The sequence below is a fragment of the Manis pentadactyla genome, chromosome X, assembly GCF_030020395.1.
Source record: "Manis pentadactyla isolate mManPen7 chromosome X, mManPen7.hap1, whole genome shotgun sequence".
In the NCBI taxonomy this organism is placed as follows: Eukaryota; Metazoa; Chordata; class Mammalia; order Pholidota; family Manidae; genus Manis; species Manis pentadactyla.
Window position 1 is genome coordinate 41,530,234 of NC_080038.1, and position 26,746 is coordinate 41,556,979.

Below are 26,746 nucleotides of genomic sequence, written 5' to 3' on the forward strand. Positions count from 1 at the left end.
GTGTGGCTTTGGGAATCTCCTCACTCTGTAGACCTGTGTTTTCCCATCTGGAAATGGGGACATGGGGAAGTAGGTGTCTTGAGTACCTCCCAAGGTGAAGGGGAAATAACTGAGGCCTTAAGTGCCAGCTATTCTAAGTTGCTAACCTCAAACTTTGAGCTGAGATTGCTCCAAACATCTCCTGCCTGCCTAGAGCCTCGTGCCTCTGGACATTGATTTCTGGCCTTTCCTCCTTAGTGAATTAAAGGGAAGTAGAATGCCACAAAGGATTGTGATTTGAGTCCTAAGGGGTTTTAGGAGAGTGCAGATGGCAAGGAGTGGGACACTAGATTGAGAGCTATCAATGAGGCCATGCTGACCTTAGATTCAACACATGCAACGAACCACATAAATGTCAAGTGCGCCACTAGACACTGTTTGCCCATCTCCAAGCCCAGGCAACTCAAACCTCTGTCAGGATGCAAACCATCTCCATCACCCCAGAAAATTCCCTTAAGCCCTTCACAGTTCATCCTTGCCTCCATCCCCTCCCCAGGGGCAGCCACCATTCTGTTTACCTCCCTCCCCTCATTGGTTTGTTGTTTTCTATTTTAAACTTGTGGGTTGCTTCCAGAAAGAATGGATGGTGAGGTGGCAGGACAGGAACCACCTAGGCCCCCAGGGGAGAATGTGGAGCTGAGGGCTGCTTGGTTCCTTCACTCCACGTGATTCTGAAATCAAATCCAATGAAGCCTTTCCTCTTCCCCCACCAAAAAGAAAGGTTTTGCAAGCGTTGGTCTCCAGCACTCAGAGTCTTCTCCACTAAGAAAAGGTAGGATTTATTTAACCGCTTTGTACTTTCCTTTTTAACCTTGTGTTTAACTGGGCCTTGGACCCAATATCTCTGTTAGACATTTTAACAACTTTTTGTTTAAGTAAAAGACAAACTTCAGAAGTGCGTCCAAACTCCAAAGCTTAGGCTCACCAGGGTCCAAACCTCTGCCCCGCCTCCCGGCGCGGGGTGGCTTTGCAGGATTGTTGCCTCCGCGACGGAGGAGGGGAACAGGCTGAGCCGCCACCCATCTGCGGAGCCGCTGTTTCCCCACACCGACTCCTCCCGCTCTGGGCCTGACCTTTGAGTCACTGGAAGTCACTGATCCGGTGAGTGTCTGGGTCAGGCCGGCCTTCCCGCCCCCTCCCTGGAGAGGATGGTCTGGCCGCAACCGAGCGCCCCACCAGAGGAGTCTGTCCTCCGCCCCAAGGCGACGCGCGAGCCCCCCTCGCCGGCCGAGGCCCAGGCGGGCTCAGCCGTCCGCTTTCCGAGGCCGTGCGATCGCCTGCGGCTGCGGCCGCGCCACCGGACTGCGCCCAGGCTGCAGCACGAGCACCTGACACCGCGTCCCCACCGCCGGGCCACCCGTTTCCAGCCACGGTCTCGTCTCCACAGCCCGGGCGGAAAAGGGACATTTGTCAGCCCCCGGCCTGCACGACCGAGCGTGGGCTTCAAAGTTGCTATTGCAAAAGTCCCGCCTGTGATCTTGGGTCTTATCTCGGGGGTGGGTGGGTGTGGGGGGGGTGGATAGCATGAAGGTTTTCGGAGCTGGTGCCAAGTTTTAACGACCGGGGAAGATTCCCCATGCTATTACACTGCAGTCAGCACTTCAGGCCGATTTGAGCTGTGGCTCTCTTTTTTGAAAATGCAGTTTGCTGAAGGAAATATACTACACCAAATACTACTTTTCCCTTTTTCCCTGTCATTAATTTGCCCATCCATGTGTGGGACCACTTCAAAGCAGATAGATGCCAGGGGGGATGAAGACACAGTCAGTTTGGATTATCAGCCCCCAGCATTTGGGCAGGTGAGAAGGCTCCTGCGTGTGGCCTGTTTGCCCTTTCCCACATGCCTTTCTTAGGTAATGTTTTGTCTTTTCTGAGTTTCTCTTTTTATTCTCCCTGGTTACTGATCACCGTCTCTGGCCTAAAGTCCCAGCATAGAGTGTTCTTGCCCGTGGAGCTCGAGACTCCTTGCCAAAGTGTCAGGGTGCCTTTCTGGGCAGCAAGAAATAGCTGAGGGGCTGTCGGTTCCTACAACGATGCCCAGACGATGTCCTTTCCTCCACTCCTTCCACTGATGTGGAAAATGGATATGAGCTCTAATTTAGTGTATTGTCACTGACGAAGGTATTTCTAAAAATGCAGAGCAGAAAGGCTCTGGCCTTTGAGCAGTCAATCAACATCAACTGATGGGGAGGGCGGCTGGAGAAGCTGACCTGCCGACACAGAGGGGCCACCAATAAGGGAGCTGCCCGCCCCGTGGCCTGCCTCGGGGGGGCTACTGTGCTGGTTTAAAGGGCAGCCTTGCCTCGTTGGAGCAGCCGGCTCTCTGAGGGGTCCACTAGCGCTAAGGTGTGGATGTTGGAGTGTTGCTCTTCTTAGTCTTTTTTTATAGATAGCTTGAAAGAAAGCACTGGTAAGTTGATCAAAGATGTCTGGTGTCATGGCCTGTTAGCTCTTTCTTCTTTTTCATACATGTCTCCTCCTGCCACTCTGCATATTTCGCTCTGATATTTGGGGAAGGTGTGCCCAGTTTTTTTCAAGGGCGAATACAAACCCCAGTCTGTTTTGGGATCGCACCAGAGTCTGAAGCCAGTTGTCTTGCTGAATTGGCTCCATGCGATTACATTTTATTCTCTCTCTCTCACCTTCAGCAGACCTCCCCCATGACGATGTCTTCCATTAAGATCGAGTGCGTTTTACGGGAAAACTGCCGATGCGGCGAGTCTCCGGTGTGGGAGGAGGCGTCCAACTGTCTGCTCTTTGTTGATATTCCTGCAAAAAAGGTTTGCCGGTGGGATTCACTGAACCAGCAAATGCAGCAGGTGACCGTGGGTAAGGATGAAGGCGGGGCTCAGGTCCGCCCAAACAGCCATCTTCTCCCTGGGGAGGGCCGGCCACCTAATCGTCCTTCACCAAGGGGCCTTCTTGTTAAAGCATACTGAATATGCTTGAAAACAGTTGGATGCTCTTCGTGTCCTCCCACTTTGACCCAGGAGGACGTTCTGGATGGTCAATACTTTCTTCTTCCCCTGTGGGTAAGAGTCAACATTCGCCATTTTGTTCTGAGGAGGAGGCCCTGTGGCATCTTTCCTTAATACCTGTAGTTAACAGAAAAGCATTGAAAGTTGACGACCCGGTTTGGGGCTCAGCAAAGGCTGTCTACTTTGGGTCACGCCAAGGCCTTAAGTTTCAAAAAAAAAGAAAAATAGCAGATATGTCCCTTCTTTGAATGTGAAAGGAAGAGCTTTTGGACTTATCAAGCTTCAGCTAGGACTATCTCTTCACTATACAAAATAGGATTCATGACCAATTCCCAGAGCGTTTGACTGTGATTCTGTTTATGGCCATGTGATTCCCAGAGGAGCGGTTTATCACTTCTGTGGCCCAAGGGTACAGGCTTGCTTAGTGATAAGAAGTTTCTTGTTTCCATTATTGTGTTCATGGGAAGAAATACCGGGAATTCCTGTGACCTTCGGACACTCTCTCTCAATCCAAAACTGGGGAATCTCAAACTTTTTTTTTTAGTGAGCAGGAGCAGCTTTTTGATTCACCAGATGTGGCTGTGGCTAGAGGCAAAGTGACTGTGACCTCTGAGATCAGAGTCGGGGAGGGACGCACTGCCCCTCCCTAGTTTCTCTTTCCCAGCATGCACTAGGGCTACAGTTCCACCCGTAATCTGCAACCCCCACCCCCACAAAACCTCAGAAAGGCTGTGGAGTCAGGAGGAGCTTAGAAAGCTAACAGAAGTCCAGGCCACGGGTTAGGATCCCTGATGAGAATTCGGCCCTCCTAATAGTGTCCTGCACATTCCCTGGCACCCTGATTGGCTTGAATCAACTTCTGAGTGGCACTTTTAGCTCAGAGCTGCTCCCAGAGCACCCAGCACCTTGAACCACATAGGTTCTTAAGAAATCTTTTCAAAATAAATTCTGTTAAATTTGTTCCCTATGACTGTGCACCATGGTACTCAGTCTCTCCACTTAAGAAAAGTTTCCTCATACATGAAAAAATTTTGAGCCCAGAAAATCTAACATTTAAAAAGTCAAAATACAGTAATATCCCGAAGACACATGGTTGTTTTATCACCGTATCTTCATTTCTATTTTTTTGCAAGTTTACTTCCAAAAAGGATTTGAGAAATCAATTTTCAATTAAATACACATAAAATAGAGCCCCTTAAAAAAAGACAAGGAGAGATGTTACAAAACATAGGTGCTGGAACCAAACACAGTTTGTGTCTCTGAATGTCCTGACAATCAGGCAAATTGAGCATCACTCGCTCTGTGACAACTGATCTGGTGCCCACCTTCCCCAAGGTTAGGAAGCCCTCCTTTGAACTTGCCCTGGTGCCTGTCCCAGTGTATGGTGGCTGCTGTAGTCTGACTTCTCTGTTTCTTCCACTGGACTGGGAGCTTTTGAGAGAGCTGGGTGTCATCCAGCTCTTTGTCCCTGCTGCACAGAACAGCACACAGAGCTCCTAAATAACGAATGTCCTCATTATGGAGGCTTCGCTCTTCAACAGAAGAGAGAGCGCTCCCATTGTCAAAAGGTCTGGAATCCTCTAAGAGGCACCAGGTGACATGATGGCCATATTCTGACAACTGCTTTTGTCTCTGCAGATGCCCCAGTCAGCTCCGTGGCCCTTCGCCAATCAGGAGGTTATGTTGCCACAGTCGGAACAAAGTTCTGTGCTTTGAACTGGGAAGATCGATCATCAGTGGTCCTGGCTGCAGTAGATAAAGACAAGAAAAACAATCGATTCAATGACGGGAAGGTGGATCCCGCTGGGAGATACTTCGCTGGTACAGTTTGTTTAGCACCTACTTATTGAGCTCTGGAGAAAACCACAGGACGTATCCAAGGGTCACAGCTGTAGGGGTAAAAGTGTGATTCACAGTGGGTCTTGGGCTCTTCTTTTATTCATTACTTCAATAACTTGTTTCACTAACAAAAAAAAAAAATCCCAAAAGAAAAATTTCATAGATGCTCCTTTCAATTGCTATCTCTCTAGCAGAGATAAAATTTGTATGGTACTTTTGTAGTTTTGTTTTTTTGGTTTTTTGTTTTGTTTTGTTTTGTTTTGATATCATTAATCTACAATTACATGAGGAACATTATGTTTACTAGACTCCCCCCATCACCAAGTGGTACTTTTGTAGTTTTAATGACTTTTAAAATAGAGGTTTTGTTGTTGATGATGTTTAAATTGGAAATAACTTCAAATTTACAGACCCAAATAAGAATAGTACAAACAACCCATGTAGACCCTCTTTTTTACCTAGATTCACCTGTTGTCATTTTTTGTTCCATTTATTCTCTCTACATACAAACATATTTTTCTCCAGAATCATTTGAAAGTAAGTTGCATCTATCACATGCCTTTACCCCTAAGGTATTTCAGTGTGAATTTCCCAAGAAAAATGACACACTCTTACATGCCCACAGTAGAGTTATCAACGTAAAACTTAATATTGATACAATAATTTTATCTGATATACTCCAGTTTTGTCAATTGACCAAATAATGTCCTTTATACCATTTTTCCCCCTGCAGTCTAGAATCATGTATTACATTTAGCTGTCATGTCTCTGTAATATTCTTTAATTTGGGACAGAACATAGCCCTTCTTTGTTTTTATGACATTGTCAATTTGAAGAACACAGTCCCACCAAACTCCCCCGCTTTTTAATACAACGTTCCTCATGTTCCTCGCAGTTTTGTGTCTGTCTAATGTTTGCTTGTGATTAGATTGACACTATATATCCGTGGCTAGACTACTGCATAGGTGATGTTCTGTCCTCATAGTATCCCATCTGGATACCACTGTCCCTCATTGATGGTGTTAGTTTTGATCACCCAGTTAAGGTTGTCTCAGGTTTCTCTACTGTATAGGTACCATTTTTAACTGCAATTTATAAACATTTTGTGGGCTGTGTCAGTTACCTCTTGCTGTGCAATAAATTGCCCTGAAAGTTAGTGGCTTAAAATAACAAATGTTTATTATCTCACACTGTTTCTGAAGGTCAAGACTCTGGGCCTGGCTTAGCTAGATAGCTGTAGTTCAAGGCTATGTAGTGAAGCTGCAGCCAAGCTGTTGGCCGGGGCTATAGCCTCAGAAGGGGCTGCAGTCTCTGAAGGGGCCTGGAGGGTCTGCATCCAAGCTCCCTCACGTGGGGCTGGGCAGGAAGCTTCAGATCCTCACCACGTGGGCCTCTCCATAGGGCCGCTCTGGACATGGATTCCTCCAGAGCTGGTGATGACACAGAGGAAGAGAGAATGCACAAGACAGAAGTCACATTCTTATTATAACCAATCTTGGAAGGGACAGATCACTGTCACTTCTGCCATGTGCTTTTGGTCACACAGACAATGATGAAGGAGACTATATATAAGATGTGAATACTAGGAGACAGAAATCATTGGGGGCCATTATGCAGAAATACTTTAAGTCCAAGCAAATATCCTGATCAATACCAAAATCTGTCCCTTAGGCTTTACCTTCATTAATGATCTTTGCTTGAACCAATCTTTATTATGATGGCTGCAGGATGACTTACATGCAGATTTAAATGAATTGTAACTATAGTTTGACATTAAGTTATGCATTTCACACATGTTCTCATTTACCTCCCATCATAACAGCTCTATAAGTTAACCAAAGTTAATTCTAAATCCCTGCTGTTTCCACCTCTCCACACTGCGCCTGACATTACCAGCCATGTTGTCCTGGCTCCAATCACTTTCAACACAGAAGGGAGGTGAGATCTCAGCAGCTGACTGTGCAGTGTTTCCCATCTTCCTGGACTTGATAAACTACAGGTCTAGTCCTGGACAAATTGAATGATTGGAGATGAGAATCCATTGGAAGCTCTCCTGCTAGTAATTTCTGCAGGATAAAGAAATATGATTGAATACCCTACCTCTGGTTGAAATTGATTTTCTCTCTCCCTTATGGCTAGATGTTTACAGTTCTGTGGCACTTTGTGAGACAAAATAAAGGTGTCCTCAGAGGCCTGAGTTCTTAGCCTGAAGTCCCCAGCTCTTAACCTGTGCCCTCAGGAGACCCCTTAAAATTGTAGGCGTCACTGTGGGTAATGTTCCTGTGTATCCACCATAAGCACCTGAGGAACTTTTCTACAGAGTTCATAGCTTTCAGCAGGTGCTGAGAGGTGTTCCCAGACCAGAAAAGGGTGGGATCATCTGATAGTCTAGCTTGGTCTCAAGGCGGTAGGTAATACCCTGAAGGTGTCCCCACACCTGGGGTCGGACCCATCTGTGCTCACTAGTAGATGATGATGCATAAACCTGGACTCCAGTTTGTTCTTTCTGACTAAGAAAGAGCCCTTTCCAAGCAGTGGGGATTCACATTCATGTTCCAGGCATCTCTTTCTAGAGGCAGATAATGGGGAGGAATATTAATGAGACACACGCAACTGCCTGCTGGCAGGGAACTGCTCCCCTCCCTTTGGCCTGGGGAAGGAGGATTTACCCTTTCTCGCTGGCTATGCAGGCATTGCAGTTCTAGTTCATTTTCCTCTAACTCAACCTCAGATGGAGGTTGGTATGGCACCTGAGCTACCCAGTTTCTTCATTACAGTCAAATTCTTCTCTGTCTGCTGAGATCACGCTAAAGTCCATCTAAGTGACTACACCCTGTGTACTTGAGAAGAATGTGTATTCTGCTGTTGTTGAGTGGAGTATTCTGTCAGTGTTGCTTAGATCCACTTGTTCAGTAGTGTTCAGTTCTTCTCTTTCTTTGTTGATTTTCTATCTACTTGTATCTACTTCTAAGAGAAAGATGCTGACATCTCCAGCTATAATTGTGGATTTATCTGTTTATCCTTTCAGTTCTGGCTTTTGCTTTGTGTATTTTGAAGCTGCGATGTTAAGCACATCTATCTCTTTACTGAACTGACCATTTTCACAGTGTGTGGTACCCCTATCGATCCCCGGTAATTCTCTTTGCTCTATTTTGTCTGATATTAACATAGCTTCTCCACCATTCTTCTGATTAATATTTGCATAGTATGTCTCTTTCCATCCTTTTACCTTTACATTACCTGTATCATTATATTTGAAGTGAAATTCTTGTGGACAGCATTTATATAGGATCTTTAAAAAAAATTCATTCTAACAATATCTAAATTGATGTCTCTAGATTATTTACATTTAATGTAATCATTGATATGCTTTGACTCAGCTCTACCATTTTATTATTTGTTCTCTCTTATTTCCCTTTATATTATTTGTTGCTCAATTTCCCTTTTCATGTCTTCTTCTTCTTGGGTTATTTGGACATTTTTTTAAAGTTCAGTTTTAATTTCTATATTGTGATTTTTCACTATATCTCTCTGTATAGTTTTTTGAGGGTTGCTGAAGGGATTGCAAATACATAGTTAACTTTTCACAGTTTATCTAGAACCAATATTTTACCACTTCAATTGACAATCACCTCTTTATGCTACAATTGTCTGTCTATACATAGATAGAAAATCCCATCAGAAGTGTATTTTTTGCTTTCAACCATCAGAAATATTTTGAAGAACTGAAGATGACAAGAGGAGTCTATCATGTTTACTCAGATTTTTACTATTTCTATTGCTCTTCCTTCATTCCTGATGTTCCAAGTTTCCTTGTGGTATCATTTCCCTTCTGCCTGAAGAATTTCCTTTATCAAGTCTTCTAGAGCAAGTGTGCTGGCTGTACATTCTCCTAGTTGTACTTCATAGGAGAATGTCTGTACTTCAGCTTCATTCTTTTTTTTTTTTTTAGATAATTATTTTTTTTATTGAAGGGTAGTTGACGCACAGTATTACATTACATTAGTTTCAAGTGTACAACACAGTGATAAAACATTTATATACATAATTCTAGGTTCCAGCTATCACCCTACCAAGCTGTTACAATATCTTGACTATATTCCTTATGCTATACATTACATCCCGGTTACTTATTTATTTTACCATTGGAAGTCTGTCCTTTTTTTTTTTTTTTTTGTGAGGGCATCTCTCATATTTATTTTCAGCTTCATTCTTGAAGCTGTTTTTACTGAATGTAGAATTCTAGGTTGGCACTTCTCTTCTTTCAGCAAATTACAAATGTGTTACTTCCTTCTTACCTTTATGGTTTCTCATGAAAAATTGACAGTCATTGAAATCATTTTCCCCTGTACGTAATACATCATTTTTCTCTCATTGCTCTCAAGGATTTCTTTTTCTTAACATGTTTTTATTGAAGTATGGTTAATACATGATATTATATTGATTCCAAGTGTACAACATAGTGATTGAACCGTTATCTACATTAAACGCCTACCCCCACTAGTGCACTGACTATCTGTCAGCATAGAAGGATGTTACAGAACTATTGACTATATTCTCTATGCTGCACTTCCATCCCTGTGACTAATTTATACTATGATTGAGATTTTGTGCCTCTTTATCCCCTTCACCTGTTTCACCCACCTACCCACTCCCTCCCCCATGGTAACCACAGTCACTTCTCTGTGCCTATTCAAGGATTTCTATTTGACTTTAGTTTTCAAAAATGTGACTATAATGTGTTGTGGTGTAGGTTTCTTAAGGCTTATCCTGTTTGGGGTTTGCTCAGCTTCTTGCATCTGTAATTTTGTGCTTTTCACCCAACTTGGGGAGTTCTGAGCCATTTTTTTGAATACATTTTTAGCCCTGAATTCTTTGCCCTCTTCTCTAGGAATCCAATAACACCTACTTTAGCCCTTTTGTTATTGTCCCCTAGGTCCCCCAAGCACTGTTCACTTCTTTTCACTTTCTTCCCTCTGTTGTTCAAATTAGATCATTTATGTTGTTCTATCATCTGGTACACTGACTCTTTCCTCTGCTATTGAATCCATCCATTGAGTTTTTTATTTCAGTTATTTTTCAGTTCTAAACTTTCGTTTGCTCATTTTGGGTTCTATTTTGGGTTTTGTTTCAAGACCACTTACAAATTGCTCACTTGAGCATTATTACTTGGGCTGCTTTGGTCTTTGTGAAATAATTCCAGCATCTGTGCCATCTCATTTTCTGTGTCTGTTGATTCTTTCCCTATACAAATTGAAATTTTCATGCTTCCTCATGCTGCCAAGTAATTCTGGATTATATCCTGGACATTTTGACTATTATGTTTTGAGACCCTGGCTCTTATTTAAATCCTATGAAGAATGTTGATATATTTCTTTTAGTAGGCAATCTGTGTGTTTAGACTCAGACCACAAGTCCCAACATGCTTTCTATTAGGTGCCATTAGGATCTGTCCCACATGTGTGCCACTCAGTGATTAGCCTGAGAGTTAGAAGGACCTCTGTCCAGTGCTCCATTCTTGGTGTCCAGTATGCTAATTAAAATCAGATCCATGCATGTGCAAGGAGAAGATGAGCCCAGGAGATCAAAAACAGCTTTATGAGGTTGCATTCCTGAGCAATATCCCTGTCCACAATCTTCAGGTACTTTCCAGTGTCCTGGAGCTCTGCGCCTCATTCCTCCAGCCAGAAACCACCCATCTCTGATTGTGTTGCCTCCAGGACCAAGTGGCTGTAGGACAGAGAGAACATAAAAGCAACAGCATATGGCCCTACCCTTTTGGAGCTGTAGCTTCACCAAATGGAAGGGAATATGCCCTTCCCTCAGTTTTGATTCCCTTCATTTCCTGTTGCTGGCCACTCTGCTGTGGCTACCTTTGCTGCAGAATTGCCTGGGGACTGGTGCACGAGGGAACAGAGAAAAAGGAAATAAAATGACCAAAGAATGTCTTCCACTCTCTCTGAGCCTCACCAGCTTTCTTTTCTGCTCCTTGAGCTAGATTCAGAGGATTTCTCTGAGATCTCTGTCTGCCTGCCCCACAGGGCTCACCTCCAGGTTCCAGGCTGTCTGAGTTCAGGCTGGGACACAGGGCAGGGTAAAATGGAGAACTCACCAACTAGGTGGTACTTCCCACTCTGGCGTCCTTCCCTGAGCTGCCTAATATTTACTCCTCAGACTTGTCAAGTGGCTATGCCTTGCATTTGCTCCGAGTGCTGTAGGTGGGCTCAGGGGGAGAAAATGCGCTTGGGGCAGATGTACTTCTTATCGGGAATCAGAACCTCTCTTCTCTAGCTTTAATTTGATGATAAGTAAAGTAATTGACATTTAAAAAATATATATAGGGCCCAGATTGGGACTGTGTATGATTGCCTTGACTTAGTCATGGGAAAGGAGCCCTGATGAGGAAAGATGGTGTAGCGCATGGGGCAACATGCTTTGGGGCTAAGCACCCTGCTCTTTGGTCTTTGTAGGCACCATGGCTGAAGAAACAGCCCCGGCTGTTCTGGAGCGCCACCAAGGGTCCCTGTACTCCCTCTTTCCTGACCACCATGTGGAAAAGTACTTCAACCAGGTGGACATCTCCAATGGCTTGGATTGGTCCCTGGACCACAAAATCTTCTATTACATTGACAGCCTGTCCTACTCTGTGGATGCCTTTGACTATGACCTGCAGACAGGAAAGATCTGTATGTACTTTTTGATTATTTTTCTTAATACTGCTCTTTTATTCATATGTAAGTAACTAGTAAGCTGCCCCTCCCTCAACCCATATGAAAAGGCCCTTACTTGTCCAAAAGAGAGCTGTCCAATGTTATTATCCCAGTATAGTAATGATTACACAGACCTCACTGTGCTGCCCTGAGCACCACTAAATAGGGCCACAGCTGGCATAATGGGGATAGGTCCTTAATCTTCTTTCTTGCCACCATCACTGTAAAATGGATAGTGTTCTACCAAAAGGTGCCTAAAGTCAAATAATGTACAGCAGGATGGTGTAAAAGAACATAGAATCAGTTTGGGGTTGATAGTTCTTATCTGGACTTTAGTTACTCAGAGGCCAATACTCAAAGTCAAATTAACAACCTTTCAAAACAGAAAAATTAAAAAAGTAGTTGCACCTAGTTCAACTCCACCAATGGGCTCTACATGAGCCATAGTTGGAAACTGGGAGAGAAGGAATTATTTGAGAAGAATTTAGAAAGGAATACTTGAAAGTGTTTCATGAAAGGTGCCAAACCACGAGAGCAAAACCAATAATAATTACTTGAAAAAACTCACAAGACTCTCATTTAGATTTAATCAGAGGCAAAATAATCCAGTACATATGTTTTGCTTTGACATATGTAGTGCTCTTTTTTTTTATGACTGTTTTTACCCATTTTCTTTACACGTGGTGTTCGCATTTTTTCCCAGTATACCTCGACCTGATTGCTCTAATGACCTGGATCTTGTAGTATAAAGTTCCTCTGGGTTTTGGTATTGGTTTTTTGTAAACTCTGAGTCCTGCTTTAAGGCCAGCCAGGTGGTTTCAGAATACTCTGCTTCCAGAAACAAGCTCTTCTAATATTTATTTTTGATGAGATGAGTTTGGAGCATTCAGCCAGGCAGAAACAGAACTCCTACATCTTACTAGTTTTTGTGTATGAACTGTTCCTGTGGTACCATTAAGTTGCCTTCTAGACCTTGGAGTTAATCAAAGTAGGCATTTCTGTAAGTAAAACAGCAGAGGTCTAAACCACAGACTGAAATGTATCTGAGGTGGACCTGCAGAACTTCTGTTCAGATCAGCCTCAAAAAGAACTAGTGGTATTTTATTAAGAATTCTACTTTCTCTTTTCTCTCCTGCTCTGAAATCTTAGGCAGATATGTCTGTAAAGGGAGTATATCCACCCCAGATCGCATGTTAAAAATCCTCTGTTGAGGGGTGCCCACTCATGTTTCTGGACATTTTTGTTTAGAGTCAAGAATCCTTCGGAAGTGCCCCATCTGTGCTACCCACGTGCTAGCAGCCCCTGCATAAGCAGAAGTGATCACTATTTACAAGCTGCTTCAGAGCCCATTGTTTGATGCTCAGTATCGAGTGATGCGTTGTTTTGGTGTGTGTGTGTGTGTGTGTGTGTGTGTGTGTTTAACCATAGCCAACCGCAGAAGTGTTTACAAGCTGGAAAAAGAAGAACAAATCCCAGATGGAATGTGTATTGACACTGAGGGGAAGCTCTGGGTGACCTGTTACAACGGAGGAAGGGTGATTCGTTTAGATCCAGAGACAGGTAGGTCCACCACAAAATGAAAAATCCCTGCCATGTCTAGGAAACACCAGACACTACGGACTGGAGAAACTTCATTACTAATGAAGTTACATAGAGATACATTCAGAGGTCTCAGTTGGATGAGTTTGAAAATAAAGGCCAAAGATATAGCCCAAAATTTATAGTCAGAACTTCTTTTCTGTGGAAGTAAGTCTTTCTGCCCAAAATAAATTGTCAGAGAAGGGTGGTTAAATACATGGCTTGAGGTCTGACCACCACAACCTTCTTTGACCTTCCCTGTTACTCCTCAAGGGGTCCCAAAGGTTTACACAGGTTGGAAATTTACTAGAACTAGACTTTAAATAAAATATTTGGTGGCCTAGGAAAAAGACTGCAAACTGTGACATTGCCTGTTGAGAAAACTACCTCATGCTGCTTCGGAGGGAAGGATTATTCTGAAATGTATGTGACCTGTGCCCGGGATGGACTGGACCCTGAGGGTCTTTTGCGGCAACCTGAAGCTGGTGGAATTTTCAAGGTGATCTGGCTATATTTTTCTCTTCAGGTTGAGGTGGGAGATCCCCCGTTAAGTTACTGAATGATTCATGCTTTTTCATACTTCCAAACTTAATTCTATTTGGCATTTTAAGCTCATCATGCTAGATTTTAAAACATTTTATGTAGATTTTCTAGACTAAGTTATCTGAAGTCCAGAACAATGTACAGGACTTGAGCCTACTTCGTACAGGACTTAAAAATATTTTTTTTGCTTCAGTGGTGGTTCTTGAAATTCTACAAATCAGCAGAATGGGCTTGGGAAACCAGTGTTTCCAACAAGTTTAAAAGATCAGTTGATTGTTTTGATGTAAAACAATATTTGGGGGGGTTTAACTTTTTTTGCAAGAAAACACTGATGAAAATTATAGACCTTTTGAGCTGAAAATAAATAAGACAATGATAGAAATAAATTCAGTTTTAAATCCAAGTTACTTGTAAATGATTACTGGTTGTATTATTATCTGTGTGAGTAATCAGGTTGGACCCTTACCTAATCAAGTAATTCCTTTTTATGATAAGAAATAAAACAAGGATAATAGGTGGCTAAATATATTATTATGAATCATAAAAATGCTTTTGAAGAATACCTGTGAATTACTTTTTAGCAGAGTTTCTCTCTTCTTTTTTTTTAACAGATAACTGGCCTGGGGGTCAAAGGAATTCCTCCCTATACCTATGCAGGATGAGTGACAGGCCTTCTTTCCTACTGGAGGGACTTTTGAAGGCAGCTAGATGATTCTGGAACTGACATTTTGATCTAGTTACAAAAAAAAAGAAGAAGCAATATTATTAATAGGGTTAAATTTTTATTTACAATTTTTAAAAGAGAGCATTTTTAACAAGGGGGTGACAGGTGGTTTTGATAATGCTACAAGGCTTTCTGTAAAGGTACTATAGAAATGTAAAGAATATTCAACTGTCAACCAGCCTCTTGATTCTTTGCAAATTGCTGAGGGGAGGGGGGCACTGTTTCTACATTCCATCTTTACTATACCTAAGGCTTCAAAAAACTAATAAATAATACTTGGTAATGACTTAGTATGATTATGTTCCTTTTTATTTCCATCTTAATCTTATAAAATATACTGCAATGCTAATCTACCTTCCTATATGTTATTTTTACAACTAAAATATTGCTGGAGGAAAATAATTAAACACCCTGGCAAAGTCCATGGTTCCAACTGCCTCCTAATTGATGTAAAAGTAATATATCTCTTTAGAAAGAATAGTTTTTTAAAAAGCTTTATGGAGTTATAACTGACCTACATGTATTTGAAGTATACAATTTGACAAGTGTAACATATATGTACTGACAAAACCAACACCACAAGCAGGATAATGAATCTCTCCACTACCCCAAGACTTTCCCTGTGACCCTTTGTAATTCCATCCTTTGGTCCTTCTGTAGGCCTGTCCCCATCCTCAGGAAACCATTGGTCTGACTTCTGTCACTATAAATTAACCTTAAAATCAGGCAGTGTGATTTCTCTAACTTTGTTCATTTCCAGAATAGTTCTAGATATTTTAGTTCCTTTGGCCTGCCTTATAAATTTTAGAATGAGCTTGACTATATCTACAAACACAAAAATCCTGCTGCAATTTTAATTGAAATTGCTTTAAATCTGTAGAAGGATTTGGGAAAAATTGACAGCTTTACTATTTGTAGTCTTCCAGTCCATGAACACAGCATGTCATTTCAAGTATTTAGGTCTTTTTTGATTTCTTTCATCAGCATTTTGTAGGTTTCTGCATACAGATCTTGTACATGTTTTGTTAGATTTATAGCCAAGTATTTCATTTTTTGGAGCTATAAATGTTATTATTATTTTTAATTTTTTTGTTTCCAGTTGTTTATTGCTCATTTATGGAAGTATGACTGTTGTTGGTAAGTTGACCCTGTATCTGATGATTTTGTGAAACTAAATTATTAGTTCTAAGAGTATGTCTATAGCTTCTCTAGGATTCTTTGGATATATAATCATGTTTATCATGTTTCCTGTGAATAGACGGTCTTATTTCTTCCTTTCCAATATGTGTATTTTTATTTCTTTTCCTTGCCTACTTGCATTGACTAAGATTGTCAGTACTATGTTGAATAAGAACAGTAAGAACAAATATCCTTGCCTTGTTTCCAAGCTTAAGGGGAAAGCATGCTCGAAATCTCAATTGTAATATAAACTAGTCACAGGGATGAAAGTACAGCATAGAGAATACAGTCAATGGTTCTGTGACATCTTTCCATGTTGATGGATAGCAGCCACAGTAGTTGGGGTGAGCATTTAATAATGTAGACAACTGTTGAAACAATGTGCTATAAACTTGAAACCAACATAATATCGTATGTCAACTACATTTCAATAATTAATTAATTAATTTAAAAAAAGAAAAGCATGCAATCTTTCTTCATTAAGTGTGATGTTAGCTGTAGGGTTTTTGGTAGATGTCCTCCCTCAGGTTGAGGAAATTCTCTTCTAGTCTAGTTTACTGAGGGTTTATTATTATTATTATTATTGATAGAGTTTGTCAAATGCTTTTTCTGCATGTACTGATATGATCATGTGGTTTTTCTTCTTTAGACTGTTATTCTGATAGATTTTTGCATTCTTGAGATAAAGTGCCCTTGGTCATGGTCTATTATTATTTTTATATATTGCTGAATTTAATCTTCTAATATTTTGTTGAGGATTTTTGCATCTATTGTTCATCAGGGATATTAGTCTCTACTTTCTTTGTTTCTACTGCCTTTGGTGCTGATATCAGTGTAATACTGGCCTCATAAAATGAGTTAGGAAGTATTCTCCTTTAATCTTTGGAAAAGATAATACATTTATTGTTCTTTAGTCTTCAAATTTTTGTCTCCAAATTCTCCAATGAAATAATTTGTACCTGGATATTTCTTTTTCAGAAAAAATTTTTAACTTGCCTTAGTAATTATAGGACCACTCAGGTTATCTATTTAATCTTGAGGATTTTGGTAGTTTGTGGATTTTGAGAAATTGGTCATTTTCATCCAAGTTGCCAAATGCATGTGCATAAAGTTTTTTGTAGTGTTTCCTTATTCTCTTTTTAATAATGTCTTTGAGGTTTGTAGTAATATCCCTTTTTCTCTGATATTGGTTATTCATATCTTCTCTTCATTCATTGTCAGTCTTGCCAAAGGTTTATCAGTTGTATTAATCTTTTCAAAGAGCCAGGTTTGATTTCACCGATTTTTTTCTTATTCCTTTTTGGTTGTCAATTTCATTCACTTACTCTCTTCATTATTTCCTGCCTTCTGACTGATTTGGATTTCTTTTGTTCTTTTTCTAGCTTCTTAAAGGGGAATATTAGATTATGGATTTGAGAAATTTCTACTTTTATAAAATAAGCATCTAATGCTATAAATGTTCCTCTCAGCACTGTTTTTTTTTCTGCAGCTCATAAAGTCTGAAATGTTATATTTTCATTTTTGTTAAATTCAAAGTATTTTCCAATTTCCTTGGAGATTTTTTCTTTGAGTGAGTTAATTTCCAACTGGTTGGAGATTTTACTGTTATCTTTTTGGTATTGGCTTCAGGTTTAATTCCATTATCATCAAAGAGCATACTTTCTGGTGATTTTAAATCTTTATTTCATTAAAGTTTGATTTATGACCAAGGTTATGGTCCATCTTGCTAAGTGTTCTATGTGCACTTGAGAAAAATATGTATTCTGTTTTTGTGAATAAGTGTTCTATAAATGTCAGTTAGATACAGTTGGTTGATGGTGGTGGTCAGTTCTTCTGTATCCTTCCTGAGCTTCTGCCTTCTTCATCTATTAATGGGGAGTGTTGAAATCTCCAAACTTAATTTGGGTTTTTTCTATTTCTCTATTCAATCCTGATGATTTTTGGTTCATGTATTTTGGAACTCTGTTGTTTGGTACAAACACCTTTAGAATTGTATGTCTTTTGCATGAAGTGATTTTTTTTTGAGAGGGCATCTCTCATATTTATTGATCAAATGGTTGTTAACAACAATAAAATTCTATATAGGGGACTCAATGCACAATCATTAATCAACCCCAAGCCTAATTCTCAACAGTCTCCAATCTTCTGAAGCATAATGAACAAGTTCTTACATGGTGAACAAGTTCTTACATAGTGAATAAGTTCTTACATGGTGAATAGTGCAAAGGCAGTCATATCACAGAAACTTTCGGTTTTGATCACGCACATGAAGTGATTTTTTTAAAGAGTTTCATTGTATTTTATTCTGTTTCATGAAAATTCAGTTTACATTTTATATTCATAAAAACCTTTATTGTGTGTGTGTATGTGTGTGTGAACTGATTCTTATTCAGTGTGCAATGTCTCTCTTTATTCCTGGTAATTTTCTTTGCCCAGTTTTGTTTTGGTTCATGTTTGCATGGTTTATCTTTTTCCATCCTCTTACTTTTAAAGTACCTATATCATTATATTTGAAGTGAGTTTCTTATAGATAACATATGGAGATGGGTCATTGTTTATCCTCTGACAATCTCGTATTCTAATTGATGTATTTGGACCATTTACACTTGGTATAATATTTAGTATGTTTGGATTTAGTCTGTTCTCTTATTATTTGTTTTTCTGTTGATTTTGGTCCTGTGTCTCCCTTTCCTTAACTTCTCTTGGATATTCGGACATTTTCTTAGAACTACTGTGATTTTAACTATATCTGTTTGTATAATTTTTTTAGTGAGTGCTTTAGGGATTATAAAAGACATAGTCAACTTTTCACAGTCTATTTAGAATCAATACTTACCACTTTAATTGAATATATAAACTTTACCACCATATGGATCCCCTTACCCTTCCTCCTTCATGCTACAAGTATATTATATAATATACACATTGAAAACTCATCACTTTCAACTGCAAAGCATGTTTTGAAGAACTCAAGAAAAGAATAGTCTACTATCTTTACCAAGATATTCACCATTTTTGTTCTTCCTTCATTCGTGATATCCCAAGTCTTCTTCTCATATTCTTTTTAGTACCTGAAGTGCTACCTTTGGCAGTCCTTTTAGAGCAGGTAGGTTGGCTGTAAATTGTTAGTTTTTCTTCATAGAAGTCTTTATTTCACCTCCATTCCTGAAGACTCTGTTCACTGGATATGAAATTCATGGTTACTAGCTCTTTTCTGTCCACCATTAGGCATTTTTTAAATGCTTGCTGAGAAATTTGCTGTGGTTGAAATCATTGTTCTCCTACAGTAATTTTTCTCTCAATGATTTCAAGAGTTTTAATTTTGTCTTCAGTTTTCAGTCACTTGATTATGACATGTTTGGACATAGATATCTTGGATTTATCCTCTCTGGGGTTTGCTCTGCTTCATGAATCTGTGAATTTATGTCTTTTACCTAACTTGGGAAGTTTGGGGCCATTATTTCTTCAAATAGTTGTTCTGCTTCATATTCCTCTTTCTGGGATTCTGATGTCTTGAATATCAGATTTTTTGTTGTTCTCCCCTAAGTTCCTGAGTGTCTTTTAATTTTTTTTCATTATTTTTTTCTCTCTGTTGTTCAGGCTGGTTAATGTTTATTGTTCTCTCTTCAACTTCACTGACTCTTTTCTCTGTTATCTCTATTCTGCTACTGAGTTCGTCTGGTGATTTTGTTACTGTTGTTATTTTATCTTTCAGTTCTAAAATTCCATTTGGTAATCTTTATATCTTCTTTTTTCTATTCTAATACTTTCCATTTTAATACTTGTTTAGAGAATTTCACGATTGCTCATTCCATCATTTTTATAATTTGACTTTGAATATTTTATATTTGAGCTGTTTTAAACTGCTTGTCAGATAATCCCAACATAATCATCTCATTCTTGACACCTGTTGATTGTTTTTCCCCATTTGAATTGAGCAATTGACAGCAATACAATCATGGTAGGAAACTTCAATACCCCACTTTCAGTAATGGTTATTATATACCACTCTTTCTCTAGTCACAATATATATATGAATATTATTCATCCTTAAAAGAGGAAATACTTCCATTTGCTACAACATGGATGAAACTAGAGGACATTATGCCAAGTGAGATAAGCCAGTCACATAAAGAAGAGTACTGCATGGTCTCACTTATGGCGGAATCTCACAAGTGTAAATCACAGAAGCAAAGAGTAGAACAGTGGTTACCAGGGGCAGAGAAGTAGGGGAAATGGCAATATGTTGGTCAAAGAGTACAAAATTGCAGTTTTGGATGATGCATAAGTTTTAGAAATCTAATGTGCAATATGATGACTATAGTTAATAATATTGTATTCTAGAAATCCGCTAAAAGGGTAGGTCTCAGGGACTCAACACATACACAAAAGGTAACTATGTGAAGAGATAAATATATTAATTAACTTGACTGTGGTAATAATTTCACTATCATATCTAATTGCCTGGTGGACATTACCAATAGAGTGTGAAAAAAACATGTATCCGAAATATTTTTTCTGTCTATGGGAACTCCAGGAGGACAAGGACTTTGCCTATCCTGTTGACACTTGTGTCTTCAGTGCTTGAGATATATAGCAGGTGACTAAGAGTTTATTTCTTATTCAAGAAATATCTTCCCACAAAGAAAATAGAAAGCCCAAGTGACTACAGTCAAATTCTACAAAACGTTCAACGAACAGATTATTTAACGCCATATAAAGTCCTACAGAAAATAGAAAAAAGAGGTAAAATCCCCAATTTGTTTTATGAAAGTAGAGTATTAGTTTTCTAGGGCCTCCATAACTGAATACCACAAACTGGGTGGCTTCAAACAACAGAAATTTATTGTCTCATGATTCTGGAGGCTGGAAGTCTGAAATCAAGGCATCAGCAGAGCCATCCATGTTCGCTCTGGAACCCATAGGGGAGACTCTTTCCTTGCCTCTCCCTAGTCTCTGACAGTCAGCCAGCCATCTTTGGTATTCCTTGGCTTGTAGCTGCATAACTCCAATCTCTGCCTTTGCCATTGTATGGCATTTTCTTGTAATATGAGTCATATTGGATTAGGGTCCCATCCTACTCCAGTGTGACCTCATCCTAACTAATTCTATCTGCAATGACCCTATTTCCACATAAGGTCACATTCTTAGGTACTGAGGGTTAGGACATAACATTTTTTTGGAGGGGGAGTACAATACAGCCCTTAACAGAAAGCATAACAGATGACAAAGAAAAATTTCAGGTTCATCTCACTCATGAACACACATACAAAAATCCTAATGGAATATTAGCGATAGGTAAAAAGGATAATAGATCATAACAAGTTGAGTTTATACTTGGAATACAATGTTAGTTTATTGTTGGAAAATTGAATAATGTAATTTACCATATTTACAGATTAAAGGACAAAATTTGTGGTTGCCAAGAAAGACACAGAAAAAGCATCTGACAAATTTTAACATCTATTTATAATTTTCTTTAAACTTAGCAAAGTAGGAAGAAATGGGAACTTCTTTAACCTGATAAGGGTCTCTACAAAAAGACATTATTCTCAGTGGAAAATGATGAAAGATTTCCCTTTAAATCAGGGAAAAAACAAGGGTTCTGTTATCTATAATCCTCTTCACCATTGTACTGAAGATCCTAGCCAGTTCAGTAAGACCAGAAAAAAAATGTATAAGGACTAATGGTTTATGGGGTCAGCGATTGCAGGGGTAACAGGTCTGTGAGGCCAAGGCCAAGAGCTCAGGTTGCAGGGTGACAATGTCATGGGCACTTAGAGCTCCTGGATACTTCAATGCACATCTTGGGGAACTTATACAGCCTACATTCTTCTAATAAAACTTAAAACTTCCCAGATACCTACTTGGGCTGCAAACCAGGAGATCTGTAGCAGGACTGTGTCCATGCTGGTCTTTCCCTGAGTTAAACCTGATAGGTTTGGAGATCAGATTTACCAGAGTGGGCATGTGTACACCCCACCGTTTGCAGCAGACCTGCTTCACCAGGAGCTCCTCCCTATCTGGACAGTGCCCCCAGTCTCCAAGTCTGGAATCTCTAGGAGGGTATCCCAGTGTATTACTGTCCTATTTCCCCAAACTAGACATGCTGAGGATTTTCTACAACAATACCTAGAACTTATACATGCTATGTAATATATATGTACATATATATATCATGATATATTATCCCCACTTCATAGATAAGGAAACTGAGGCTCAGAGAGAATATGGGATTTGACCAAACCATGTTGATGTGAAATAATAGAAAAGATATATACATATAGGTCTCTGCCCTTCCCCATTCCTAGCACAGAGCTGCTGCAACCCTTGTCATTTCCTAAGTGATAAGAGCACCAGGCACATCTCTTGTTCTAATATATGCTCCTGAAACCTTTGTAAATTCCTCAGTGATAAGAGCACCGAGAGCGTCTTTTGTTCTAATGAGGTGACTCTAGGAGGGCCTGGATGGGGGCTGGTCACCAGAAAGACCAGGCGTGATTAGAAGCTTGGGATTTTCAGCCCACCCCCATTCTCCAGAGAGGAGCGAGGCACTGGAAGTGGAGTTAATAATTGATGAGGCCTATGTGAGGAATCCTCCATAAACCCCAATAGCCCGGGGTTCAGGGAGCTTCCAGGTTAGCGATCCCATCCACACCGGGAAGGCGACACACCCCAACTCCATGGGGACAGGAGCTCCCATGCTCAGGACTCTCCCAGACCTGGCCCTTGTATCTGTTCATCTGGCTGCTCACCTGCATCCTTTCTCATGTCCTTTAATGAACTGGTAAAGGTTAAGTGTTTCCCTGAGCTCTGTGAGGTGCTCCAACAAATTAATCAAACCAATGGAGGGGGTGTGGGAAGCTCCATTTTGTAGCCACAACTTCTGTGGGAACCTGGGGACCTACTACATATCAGATTAGCATCTGAAGTGTATGTGTAGGGAGGAGGGGAGTTCGTGGGGCCAAGCCCTTCACCTGTGGGGACTGACTTTCCCCAGGTAGATGGTGTCAGAACCAGGTTACATGGTAGGACACTCAGTGGCATCCCAGAGAGTGGCTTGGTGTGGGGAGGACCCTCCACACAGTTGGTGACCAGGAGTGCCAGAAGCAAAATGTTCTGTGTGAAACTAAAGGAGACACACAGGAAGAAGAGGGTGGGGGTTTTCCCTAAACAGAAGAGGGAGAACTAGGTGGTTTTTCTAACATGGTTAGTGGCAGAGCTACCAAATGCAGGTAGATTGGAATCAAAAGGGTGAATATTACCTAAGAAAAATCCAATCCCGTATCTTCCCAAAGACCCATTCTCACCCAGAACATGGGGCCTCTGTATTTCCCACAGCATCCTCCAAATTCTCCAAATGCAAATCACATGTAGCCCCAGTCACTGACCCTCAAAAAATCCAATTAAGGAACCAAAGAAACCCCAATCAGAGTGTCACTCATCACTGGCCCACATAAATATTAGCACCACAGTCCCTTTCCCAGTGATTGACAGCCACAGATCCTCAATGAGTAGCCTTGAAGGCCTCTGATCACTAATTACCTTAGGATCCAAATCCTTGGAGCCACATCCCTAGCCTCACTGGTGGCTGATCATTGACTTTCAAAAACTGCCATGGCCCAACCTTAGAGAATGTCAGAGTGCACAGAAAAACCCCTCAGTCCTTCACTGTCAGGGTCTGAGATTTACCTTCTTGCAAGCTAACAAGTTTGACAGATGCTGACAGAAGACATGAGATCCCTGGGGCAGAGACAGAAGAGTTCAGTACTGATGGCACAGTAAGGATCAGGCAAAGCATATTGGTGCTGCATGTCCTCCAAATCGCACAGGGATGACATGGAGGGGCCTTGGTGCAGGCTGCGCACGCAGTGGATTTCTATTAAAGCCAAGAAATGCTAAGTGTGGAGCATCCAACCTACCCTTTGTCCCAGAGGGAGACATTACTTCACCCTTCAAGACTGCTTGCTGTCAACAACCCTTGTTCCCACAACCCTGAGAAATGGCCAAGGTAATGAGCAGTCGGAGCTTTGTGTTTAGATAGCCGGGAAGTAGTCTAAGGCCAGGATCTAATGCTTCAACCCACACAAAGGAGTTTGACTTGCTGATGTTATGTTAGGTATTCCAGCCAACAATTATAGGGGGCAATACATGGGTCCAAAAGCAAACCCCATTCCCAGTGGAAATACATTCTGTTCTCCATTCTTTCCCCAATAATCAAATATATAACCCAAAGGGGCACAGTTCATTTCAGTTCAGAATTTGTTGCTAAACTTGGCTGGGAGCACCATTACATTGGTGGGGTTAAGTTCCATGGGTGGGTCATCAAGTGCTTGTAGCCAATTTGCTAAACATGGCATAATCCAAAGCCACCTGGGTGTCAGGATGGATTTGGATCAGTCAGACCTAAACAAGGTCATGCTGGCCCATGTGTGTATATAGGTAAGAGGGAGATGTTCAGGAGCTGATGTTGATGTGCCAGACACCACAGGATAGTTTAGGACCTGCCATGTTCACATGAGTTTTCCTGTTTCTGTCATCCCAAGAAGAAATGGCATCAACTACTTGACTCCAGGAGACCACATCATTGTTTTTCCAGGCTTCAGTGCTCAATATGGGGGCAAAGAAGCACTAATTGTCTCCTCACCTTGTATCTCTCAGGTTCTGATCCAAGTACTCTCCTTCTACTGCCATGAAATCAGTGTGTCCTATTCCAGTGCCTATAACTTCACTTGGATCCAATCATCCCCTACTTGCCCCCAGACCTTTTATCCAGAAGGGTCAGGCATAAGAGAACCAAACGCATTTTTATAAAATTTACATTTTTTTAAATGTTTTCTGTCTTGGTCACTGTGGGCCACTGTAGGGGAATTCAGTGAGCATGTACTTAGTCAAGTTGTCATTATCGTTATGATCTAGGACCATGTCCATCCAACAAGAGAATCCAGGTGACTGAACCAGAATGAAGTTTGAATTCCCTAGGCCCCTTTTGGGCTGAGCTGCCACCAGAGAATTACTAACTAGGTTGGCCTAGGATTGCTGTAAAGGGGAAAAAAAGATACATCATGTCCAGGAATGGCAGGGCATAGTCCCACAATTTAAAAATAGGTCTCTATAACCCACTCCTTTTGTCCTGATCATTATCTAGGAGGTATCCAATAAGAGATGATCCTTTTGGGGGGATGATCACATTCAGTAACCGAAATGCCTTACTAAGGTGTGTGGACCAGGAGTTGGTGAGAGAGGTAGAGCCTGAAACCCTTTTGAGCCCAATTTTGAGGAGGCTGTTTAATGCTCAACAGTATCAGATACCTGCCAATGGTAGGGAGCCTGGAATGTCTATCGAATACTTTGACTATTGGCCAATTGTTGGGTGGTTTTGCAACAAAAGGCACACTACTGTCAGACCTCAAATGGGCTGCATCAGAAACATAGAGTCTTTTACTTTATGCTTGTGCCAGGCCTCTGATGTCCAGGGGACAATGGCAGCAATCTGGGCAGCACCAGCTCCATCAGCTGCTTGATACCAGTCGGTCTCATCAGAGAGCAGGCCTTACTGTGGATGTCTACATGGTCGACACAAACTAACCTCAATCACTAACTGTCCATTACTGATCCCCACAGGCCCCCATCATTGCCCCCAGGAACTCCCATCACTCTCACCAGAGACCCTCTATCAGACATTCCCCCTGTCGCAGTCTCCCAGGCCCTAAAGCCTCAAAACAAGTTCAAATTCTATGACAACTGCTGTCAAGCTGCTTCTGAGAACCACTTCTATTTCCTTTCTCCACCCCTAAGACCACCTTTTCCAAGAGCTGTTCTTTTTCACAGGGGCAGTGAGGCTACGTTTCTGTCCAGCATAAGAAAGTGAAATTGCTGTAAAGCTGTGATTTTCAAACTTTTTAAAGTATCAGAAGCCTTTTTTAAAAATAGGTAAGTTAGGGGGAGAGGTTACCCGTGGGATTCCTCCTTAAGCGAAAGGAGGTCAGTCTAGGACAAGACCCTTTTCCTCAACTAGTCGTCCCGCCCCCAGCCCAAGAAGGCATGATTATTGGATAATAAGCGTGTCAGTCAAAGGAAGATGCTACCACTCGACTGCCCAAAAGACCGCCTGGCACTGACGTTCTCATTGGTTGAAAAGGCTATCAAGTGCGCCATGCACGTGGAAGAGGGGTGGATCTAGACTCGGCGCTCACAGACAGGTTCGTCTGTCAATCAGCCCTCCAGCCTCTTGTCCAGCACGCTCAGAGACCCTGCCCTTTCAGCTGGAGAGCCCACCCTCTACTGTCACCGCTGATTAACCCGAGGGCTGTCCCTGGCCCACAGATCTGTCACAACTGGCTCCGCCTCTTCGCGGACTTTTAATAGCACAGAGACAGGCCGGGCTGCAAAGAGGCTCTGAGCCCGTTCCAGCTTCTCTCTGCTGGTTATTTTAAGGTGTGTTCGGTGCCCAGTCTCACTCGGGAAGGGAGGCGGTGGGGCAGTGTTGGTTTCCCTGCAGTGGGACAAGGAGTCTCTGCGCAGCCGCATTAGAGAAAACAAAAGCGTAGCGGAGGATCCAAACACTTTTTAAGATTAACTCACAGCGCTTCTACTTTTGTGTTCTCTAGCGCTTAGGTATTGGTTTCCGTTCAGACAGCCGGAGTTGAATTCCGATCCAGGAAATTCTACCCGAGTGTGTATATGTATGTTATCTTTTAAAAATATATTTAAACTTTCTGTAATTGTGTTTTAAGGTTCTGCAATATGGTGATGGTGGTGTGTAATTAACTTACAACTCTAAAAGTAAAAACCAAATGTAGTAAAAGAAGCATAGCTACAGTAATCTGTTATTGTTTACATAATATAAAAAACATATAAACTTAGTATCAGTAACCTAAATTGTAACCAAACCTAACTGTTTGGAATTCAGGAATGATACTGAAGTTGTTACTAGCATAAAACTGTATGTTATAAATTTAAGCTATTTTATGTAAGCCTCATGGCAACCACAAGGGAAAATCCTGTAGTAATTACACAAAAGAACACCAAAAAGAAGTCAAAGCACCCTCATACAAACAGGCATCAAAACACAAAAAGAGACAGCAGAATAAGAAATAAAGATCAACGGATCTACAAAACAGCCAGAAAGCAATAAACAAAACAGCAATAGTAAA

General features: G+C 41.1%; 1 protein-coding gene across 4 annotated transcripts; it reads left to right on the forward strand.

Moving 5' to 3' along the window:
- Positions 1-793: 793 nt before the first annotated feature.
- On the forward strand, positions 794-14,702 carry RGN (regucalcin). 4 transcript variants are annotated; one of them, XM_036907461.2, is made up of 7 exons: positions 794-811; positions 2,688-2,868; positions 4,656-4,838; positions 11,327-11,542; positions 12,995-13,126; positions 13,489-13,643; positions 14,299-14,702. In XM_036907461.2, the coding sequence occupies exons 2-7, from the start codon at positions 2,700-2,702 to the stop codon at positions 14,347-14,349; spliced, it is 906 nt and encodes a 301-aa protein (XP_036763356.2). In that variant the 5' UTR covers positions 794-811; positions 2,688-2,699; the 3' UTR covers positions 14,350-14,702. The 4 variants fall into 4 exon arrangements, with proteins under 4 accessions (XP_036763356.2, XP_036763355.2, XP_036763352.2 ...); XM_036907460.2 differs by lacking the exon at positions 794-811 and adding an exon at positions 1,027-1,140; XM_036907457.2 differs by lacking the exon at positions 794-811 and adding an exon at positions 2,307-2,449.
- Positions 14,703-26,746: the final 12,044 nt, after the last annotated feature.